The 8,645-nt window shown below is 50.9% G+C and overlaps 3 protein-coding genes across 3 annotated transcripts; all 3 read left to right on the plus strand.

Moving 5' to 3' along the window:
• The first annotated feature begins 1,943 nt into the window (after nt 1–1,943).
• COCSADRAFT_305619 (uncharacterized protein) lies at nt 1,944–2,516 on the plus strand. Its single transcript, XM_007700398.1, has one exon. It carries the CDS (start codon nt 1,981–1,983, stop codon nt 2,428–2,430), a length of 450 nt encoding a protein of 149 aa, XP_007698588.1. The 5' UTR covers nt 1,944–1,980; the 3' UTR covers nt 2,431–2,516.
• A 1,982-nt stretch (nt 2,517–4,498) lies between these two features.
• Nucleotides 4,499–5,448, plus strand: COCSADRAFT_305639 (uncharacterized protein). The gene is made up of 2 exons (XM_007700399.1): nt 4,499–4,824; nt 4,882–5,448. The coding sequence occupies exons 1-2, from the start codon at nt 4,763–4,765 to the stop codon at nt 5,306–5,308; spliced, it is 489 nt and encodes a 162-aa protein (XP_007698589.1). The 5' UTR covers nt 4,499–4,762; the 3' UTR covers nt 5,309–5,448.
• Nucleotides 5,449–5,867: 419 nt separating this feature from the next.
• COCSADRAFT_305649 (uncharacterized protein) lies at nt 5,868–6,688 on the plus strand. Its single transcript, XM_007700400.1, has one exon. It carries the CDS (start codon nt 6,155–6,157, stop codon nt 6,638–6,640), a length of 486 nt encoding a protein of 161 aa, XP_007698590.1. The 5' UTR covers nt 5,868–6,154; the 3' UTR covers nt 6,641–6,688.
• The last annotated feature ends 1,957 nt before the right edge of the window (nt 6,689–8,645 follow it).

The following is an 8,645-nucleotide window of genomic DNA, read 5'->3' on the forward strand; positions in this document are numbered from 1 at the left end:
AACTTAAGTGACTGGTGGCTCTCATGGCCGTCAAGAATAAGCAGCCGACGTGCTCCAACAACCTTGCCATCTGTATGCTTAATAAAGTGCTTTAACCACTCAACTCCTAGCTCGTTAGTCGTCCAGCCGTTGTCGCTGACTGCGATGGCCCAGTCGCGTGGGATCTCTGCCTCCTCGTACCAGGCAGATAGGTGATACTTGCCAGTAAAGATTAGAAACGGTGGGATAGACCAGCCAGCTGCGTTGATCGCTGCGATCAGCGTCACCCACTCACGATTGCCTGGCTCAACTGCCTTTGGCCGGCACCTCCTCTCTGACGCTGTTACGACTAGCTGAGTCGTGATCTTGCCCATCATAAAGCCAGCTTCGTCGAAGTTATAGACGTCTTCATCGCAGATACCGTACTTGGCCTTTGTCTGCTCCACGAGCTCAAACCAGCCCTTAATTAGGACTGGATCTTCACATAGAGCCCTCTGCCTATCGTACGCTCGATTGAAACGCGTCGTAAGACTGTCTGTACGCTTAACAAAGTTGCGCGGCCAGTGGACGCCAACCTGGCCAGCGCCGCGCGCAGCCAGTAGTCTGTCAGCCATGTCACGCACAGCTGCGTAGGTAGGCGAAAATCCACGTAGATCTAGATCAATTATATGATCAACTATCACCTCCTCTTCTAGCTTTGTAAGCTTCTTTGAGTTAGGCTGGCAATCGCGTCGGGTAAGTATGCCAGCGCGTCGACGCTGGAGTGTTGTTCGAGAGACTTCGTAGACTTTTGCTACATCTCTTTGAGACTTAATTTGATCTTGATTAATAGCTAAGATTGCTAGCTGTATATCAGATTCATGAGAGACGTTGCGGGCTTGATTTGATAGGGCCATAGTTGATTAGAGTTAGAGAGGTGCGCAAAGTTGGTGGGGTGGCCCGCTCGCTTGTATGGCCCGCTCGCTTGTAAAACACGTTATATGTAAGTAGTACAAGTGTTTGTGCAAGCACATGTACTGATAAACACTAAGCACTTGCGTATATCTTTTTTTAGAGAGGTGAGAGAGCCCAATCTGATTTCCCCGACGTTGTTAAAGTTTAGGTACTTTCGTACGTTTTTCTCTTACTCGCTCAGACACTCAGCTGCGAAAGCGACGTTCAGTTAACCCAAGTCGTTAAAGTGACACGTCTGTACTTTACCGTATCAGCTGAGAGGTACGAGTCAGTAGTGAAATCAGACCCATGGTGTTAATCCTCCGAGGATCAATTTTGATAGGCAAACGTGGACTTTGTACATATTAGAGACAGGGTGTGGGCAGGATTCAGCATCCCTGTATCGGCCGCCGGTTACGGTGCAGAGACATTGATGGAAACTTGACCACATCTGTGCAGGAAGAAGTTGGGCGGGATCATAGTCCCGACGTTCTCTCGGGAATAGCATGGTGGCCAGGCATTGATAGTGGCGCAGTCGTTGGCAACAGACACAGAGCACGCTTCCCCGGATCTCTCCTGCACGACACCAGGCAATAAACCGAGGTAAACCGTATCAGGCCTAACCAGGATTTGCAGAGGGCTCGTGAGGAACACGAGGTCTTGGGTGATTTTTTCGGCGTGAAATGGAAAGAAGCGAAATCAAAATATATTGGATTCCGTTTGGGGAAGTGAAGTGGTCATCCGACGTGTGGTAGTAGTAATAATCCCAGATGCTGCCTGACCATGCGCACAGGATGACGCCTCAAGCTGCTAATCCACCGAGGAAACATAGGCACTCGACAAGCCGAACGCCTGGGGAGGACCCCTTGATGGCAATAAAGTATAGCTTTTGCGAACATTCGTAACCTCTGCCCGTTTCATACGGAGGAGCGCGTCAAAAGTCTTCGCGACAGGGGTAGGCAGCGCACTGACGCACCGCAGGTCTTGGCATTTGGTGTTTCGACGTGGCCTTCCTGGAGCCCCTCATATTTATTGTTTTTCAGTGATTCTTAATTAGATTAGCTCAATATGGCTCCTAATTATAATATCGCTACTCGTGCACTTGTTGTTACTCTTAAATCCGTTGCAGGAAAGTCAAATAGTAAGGTCTGTTACCTTACAGGCCTTCCTGAGTCTACTATTCGAAGTATATATGCTAAAGCTATCAAGAGAGGATTTAAATACAACGCCTCACAACCTATTACTATCTGTAACGCTCACCTTGAAGATGCTCCTCGCTCGGGACGCCCTACTAAAGAAACCGAGGCTGTACGTCAATCTATTACCCAGAAACTCGTACGCGATCGATATGGAAGAGAGAAGAGCTGTGCTGATCTCGCTGGCGAACTTAGTCAAGAGGGAGTTAATATCTCTGCTACAACAGTGCGCCAGATACTCAAGAAGGCAGGCTACAAGAAGACGAAGCCGACGAGGAAGCCTGGGTTGACCAAGAAGATAAGGGAGGAGAGACTAGCCTAGTGCAAGGAGCGAGAGAAGTGGACTCTTGAGGATTAGAAGAATGTTATATGGACAGATGAGACCTCTGTAGTCCTTAATCACCGCCGTGGAGGCTATCGGATCTGGAGGAAATCTAATAAAGCTTTTCTGCGCAGTACTATACGTGAGAGGTGGAAAGGCTACTCTAAGTTCATGTTCTGGGGGAGCTTCTCATATAACAAGAAAGGTCCTTGCTACTGTTGGCAACCTGAATCAAGAAAGCAGAAGGAAGAAGCTCGTAAGGCTATTGAGGCTCTTAACCAAGAGCTTAAAGCTGAGGCTAGAGCTGAGTGGGAACTGAATACTGGAGTTAGAAGGCTAGGCCTACGTACGAAGCCTAGCAAGAAGCTAACTTGGAAATTTACTGCAGATACAGGTAAGCTTACTCGTGGTAAAGGAAATGGTATTGATTAGTGGAGATATCGCGCTGAAATATTAATACCTAAGCTTCTACCTTTTGCTCAAGAGTGTAAGAAAGAGAGGCTATATACTCTCGTTTAAGAAGATAAAGCTCCTTCTTATGCGCATCACTTACAACAGAAGGTCTTTAATATATTTGAGGTAGCTAGGCTACTCTGGTGCGGTAATTCACCTGATCTTAATGCAATAGAGTGCTGCTGGCTATATATGAAGAGGCTTACTACGAAAAAGGGAGCTCTAAGGAGTAAGGTTGAAGCTATCAGAGCCTGGACGAAAGCTTGGGACGAGCTACCTTAGTGGAAGATTCAAGAGTGGATTGAAAGAATACCAATTCATATTCAAAATATCATTAGATTAGAAGGTGGCAATGAATATAAAGAGGGTAGGAGAACAGGAAAGGGCACTGAGAGGGAGGCTACAGCTGTAAAGGCTATCAAAATTAATGTAGATAATGAGTGGGAGGATATCAGTGAATAAGCTGTCAAAACAGCAAATGCCAAGACCTGCGGTGCGTCAGTGCGCTGCCTACCCCTGTCGCGAAGACTTTTGACGCGCTCCTCCGTACACTAGACGTTGAGGGTAGAGGCTGGCCGCTGGAGGCACATCACTGTGGCGTTTGCTTGGTTTGGGGGGGGGGGAGGACATGGGGTTTGGGGATGGGCATTTGTGAAAAGCTTTTGTTAAGTACAGTAGCTACTAGCATGTAACATGTAGTAGCAGTAGGCGTGGGAGCTGACTCGAGCTGACTCGGCATAGGCAGTAGCAGTAGCAGTAGCAGTAGCAGTAGGGACCCAAGGGCGGAGAACAGGTGTTTGAAGCCGTCTGGCCGCTTCGCGTGCAGAATGTGGACCGATGAGTCGGGGGTGAAGTAACGGGCAATAGGAAGTGCTGCCGAGACGCACTGTTGCTGCAGCCGTTTTGGGCCTAGCGCGACAAATGGACCGAGCTGCAGCTGCAAATGCACCTGCAAATGCAAATGCAAATGCTCGACGAGACCCGGTCGGGAAACGCCGTTGGCATGGCATGGCATGGACTTGCATCGCCAGACAGCCTTGTTCGCATCTTGCTGGGGCGCCTTGAGGCTATTCGGCGAATTGATGCGCGCTTAGCTCTGGTAGTGGTCAGGTCATGGCGAGGGCCACGGCGCCGACGGGGGCGTCAAGTCATGACCCAGATTGGCCCACTGACGACTGGCGACTGGCGACTGGCGACTGGCGACTGGCGGCCTGCCCTGCGGTGAGGTGGCCACGAGCTGCTGTCCGTCTTGGTCGCTAATACCGGTCGTGGCTGGGTGCCCTGCTCCAGAGTTGCGCGTGGTAACCGTAGGTATCCTCCTTCATACAGATGTGCTAGCCCATACCTCATCGTCGATCCCGTCGGCAGGGTGCTCGCCCTGGCCACGCCCCTGCATTCACCCCATCCCACGCGACGACCGGTCTGTCTCTGTCCTGGTTCGCCGTATACGGCTCTTCCGCCTGACAGCCGGGCCACCCTCAGCTGCCCACTGATCTCCGTCGGCACCTTTCGCCCACTAGCACTACCTACACTCCTTCAGCATATCCACCCATCAAACACCCCCTCCTGGCCAACCAAACCAATCCCTCAAGCCATCCCGCCAGCATTGGACCCTGCCGCGCCCTGCCGCGCCCTACCCACCCTACTGCATGTCCAAGGTCAGGCTCATTATGTGCCACACGAGCCGCCTCTCTAGGAACACCCGTCTTCCACCCTCGTCGTATATATCACACATCCTTCCCCCTAGCGTCCTTCACCCCGTAACCACTGCCCTTTCAAGTCTGATTGCTATCTTGCCGGAAATCCATTCCTTTCAAAGCGTCTCCCTTACAGTACTACGTAGCTGGCCTCCTCTCTCACCTCATCCTCATAGCCCAACATGTCTTTCTCCTACCAGTTGCAAATGATCAACCAGTCCTTTGAACGAATCGCATCATGGTAGTACGTGTAATCTGCAGTGCCCCTCCGACAGTTGAACAGCCATACTAACCATTGCAGCCATGAGTTCATGCGAAGAACAGAACTGTGCTTCCGGAAGATGAATGAGCGTATACTCCGACTCGAGCAGAAGCAGCTCACCCATGGCCCTACAGACGAGCAGGTTGAGCGCGTGCTGCGCAAGATCCTGGCTGAGAGATTCGCTCCCCTCGACATGCCCCAAGTCAAGTTGGCCGACCATACCCAGAGCGTTGGCTGGTTCGTTCAAGACCCCAACGAGCACTTGTATCCGAGACCAATCAAGATAGACGTCGCTTCCCTTCTCGTTTCGCCAGAATCCGTCCCATCGCGCGCCTATGCAGAGACTTTTCAGATGCTCGAGGACGATGTCAACGACTACCCTGGCGAAGACTTGCTCATGGATGAGGAGGAGGACCAAAAAATATATCTTGGCCATCTCAGTAGTCGCCCTTCTCACAGAGTTTAGCCAGCACATGTGTCTTCAACTCACACCCACCCTGCGCATCGTCGACAACTCACTCACTCGACCCCTCCCACCTACCACTTGGACCTCTGTCACCAGTAATACGGCCCCGACTCCTCACCTTGCGTCTGCCCTACATCACAAGTCCTACAAACTGCCTCGATACGCCTCGTCCGGACCGACCGCAATGGTCCCCACCCCCCAGACGTCTGGCATGCGACCCGCTCTCAATACCCATGATCGACCCAAAACTACCGCTTTCGGGATTTCTTGAACACTTCTAATGTACCTACGAGTGTCTTACACTCGACGGAACGAATGCATCATCGATAGTGCAGAGTGCACTACAGGTTTCATTGCCACGTATCGTTTGGTACATCATCCACCTTTACTGCGCAACAAAGCGTATATAATACCTCATTCTTCAGCTCGTCAAGGGCAAAGACTCGGTACTGCGTATGCCTCATAGCGAGCATGAAGGGGCCCCATGTCGCCTTTCTGCATGCCAGGACATTGTACCTAGTTAGATAGTCCTTCAGGATGTACCTGGCTTACACATGTGTTTGTCGTGTGTAGCCTTTACACCACACCATATATGAAAAGCCGTGGGAAAAAAAACTATACACTTCTTGCCGAAACTACTGGCGTTGCCATGTTGGGAATCACCTTGCCTGAACGCGTGTTTTGCAATACTCCCAACAACTGGCACTGCATCTGCCAGCTGGGTACCTGGAATTGGCCCGCAACACGGACCTTGAGCACACGAGTGCGGCCCGCACAATATCGGAGACCATCATGTTCGTGTTCTGTTGAACAGGCGGTGACGGGCGATCGAGTACAGCAGAGGGGATGATGCAACGTAGATGCTTGGAAGTTGTGCCACTCAATCCCATCCTTCTGGGACCGACCACTACCAGAGCAGCGGAACATTGTTCCGGACAGGTGTCACCCTGTCAAAGGTCTTCTGGGGTGTTGTGCTTATTCTGGTTCTGGGGTATACACTGGTGTCGGCCTTCGTACCCGGTGGCACCTCGACTAGCGTGGGGGCATGTCAGATCTCATCTAGATCTGTCCGCAAGCCATCGCATCCTCCAAACCACGATGCAATCCTTTTGCGCCCCTGGGTATACAGGCATGCGCCCCGCCCATAAGGCGGTATGTTCAACAGCAATAATAACAACAACCTGTGCACTAGGGGAGGGCAAGTGCTACCGGTTCTCCTTCCCGCGTTACTTACATCCACACACACGCGCGCGTGCGCATCACCACGATTTGAACTACATCATCAGATCGCCCCACTATGTCCCCGTCTCCACTCGTTCCCACCCAGAATGATACTCACTACCCTGATTCATGCCCTCCAAATTTCTTCTGTCCTTTGATTAGTCGACAAATGCTACCTCGGCCCAGCCAAGCCTAGTCAGTCACGCCTAGCGCGTCAAGCCAGTGAATGTCACAGAGCCCAACCGCCCAGATTCCTCGAGGCAACATGGGAGCTCGATTAGCACGACTGCGCCATCTGAAATGCCAATAGTCCACTCTATTTCGTTAACCCATGCCGAAACACCTCGAGATCGACCTCCACCGCTCATCGTCAAAGCAAGCCCCGCGGCAAGCGGTGTGAACGTCCACACCGGACTGCTTATCATGGACCATGCATCTCCATCAGCTGCTTGAGAGCTTCGTCATCATATCTATACCGCGGAAGGACTTTTGCATATGTAGTGCGTATGCCGCCATGTCAATACCTGACCCCTGGATAAGCCACATTTAAGCATGTCACCATCACAACGCAAGGTTTTTTTCCTCCACTAAGCAGTGCATCAGCCTATCGCTGCAAGGAGTATATATAATTCCTCTTGTTAAACACCGCGGTATGATGCTCTTGTCGCAATCGCCACCCAACGTCCAGCATTCCCGCAAGGAAAAATGAGCGCCTCATTCCTCTTGCATGCGGCGCACCTTAGGCCTCAACAAACATTGGTCCTGCGCCCAACCTCCGAGCGAATTACGACATATACTTTGCTCGGCTACGCCTTCGAGGGTGTGGCTTGTGACCTTACCTGAAGCATCAGATTGATTATCATTACTGTTATCAATATGCTCTCTCCAATTGCGAGCTTCGTACGAATTTGCTAGCCACAGCCGCAAGCTAGGACTCCCGGACGCTTCGGTCACGCTTCACAATATCCTCGGCCCGAAGCGACGTACTTGCTATTACTAACAAAATCCGCAGTAGTCGTGTGCGCGCTCACACCACCAAAACATTGTGAAACTCAGGCTGGACTTCGTAGCACCTAGGCCTCATTAACCAAGGTGGAATTCCACTCGTAAAAATCCAAGAGAAGCAATAGTCGCGAATGTCACCGACTCAAGCACCGCAAACAGTGGTTATGGGGCCCCCCGCCCCAGGCGCGAAACCAAGCCATTGGGCCTCCTTTCGCTCTCTTTCTCTTTTTCTCTCGTGGCTATCCGGCTTCCGCGTACGTTGCCAAAGAAGCAGGTGCAATGACTCTGTTTTCTGCAACGAAAGCCAAAATAAAAATAAAAGATAAAGGTATCGGTACCCGATTACCAAGTATTTTATTTTATTTTTCAAAAAAAAAAGAAGTAGCTACAGCTCTCGGTCACATACAGAGTTCGTTATTCGGCCCGCGGAGTCTCTCTCAAGCAATGTAATTTTTTTAACACGGGCGACTAAGTAGAGCTAAATTACACGCCAGACGCCAAAAACAGATACAAACATCCATGCTAGTCAGGAAATTACATTCTGGCCCCCGGTTCTCCCTTTCCTCCTCTCTCTCTCTCTCATATTCAAGAGAAAACACAGCCTGTTTTTCCTTTGTCTGCCTGAAATCAGGCATACAAACCCACACCTCAATCTACCCTCTCATCTCCCGTCCCCCAACCTCCCCCCCTTCCCTCTTACCACCTTTCCTTCCTTCCTTCCTTCCTTCCGCGGGTTGGGCCTCACGACCCACGTGCCCTCTCTCCCCCTTCTCTCGCGTAACATTTCACCATGTGCAACTCCCCCGTTATTTTCTCCAGGGAAGGGGGAGGGGGTGGGAGCCGCGTACCACTCTCTTGGCTACTTAACTAAACTTTACTTTACTTTTTTTGTGTTTGTGGAAGGTATACAAAACGCCCGCTCTAAAAGGAAAAAAAGAAGCAATGAGATGCCACGTGGTTAAGTGTTGCTTTTTGCAAAACGGGCGACTTTTGGCCAATCGGTGTGTGTGTGTGTGAGAGAGAGAGAGGGTGGAAGGTGCCGTGAATACATGAGGCTGGGTGTTTGAAAGAAGTAAACATGGTGTCTAGTTGGAACGTACATATTACACAC

This window comes from Bipolaris sorokiniana (assembly GCF_000338995.1).
Source record: "Bipolaris sorokiniana ND90Pr unplaced genomic scaffold COCSAscaffold_5, whole genome shotgun sequence".
NCBI lineage: Eukaryota > Fungi > Ascomycota > Dothideomycetes > Pleosporales > Pleosporaceae > Bipolaris > Bipolaris sorokiniana.

Bases quoted from the DNA above. Each gene is read 5' to 3' on its own strand.
- COCSADRAFT_305619 (XM_007700398.1), top strand. From the start codon at position 1,981: ATGGCTCCTAATTATAATATCGCTACTCGTGCACTTGTTGTTACTCTT.
- COCSADRAFT_305639 (XM_007700399.1), top strand. From the start codon at position 4,763: ATGTCTTTCTCCTACCAGTTGCAAATGATCAACCAGTCCTTTGAACGA. The intron at 4,825-4,881 runs GTACGTGTAATC...TAACCATTGCAG, and splicing joins GAACGAATCGCATCATGGTA to CCATGAGTTCATGCGAAGAA.
- COCSADRAFT_305649 (XM_007700400.1), top strand. From the start codon at position 6,155: ATGATGCAACGTAGATGCTTGGAAGTTGTGCCACTCAATCCCATCCTT.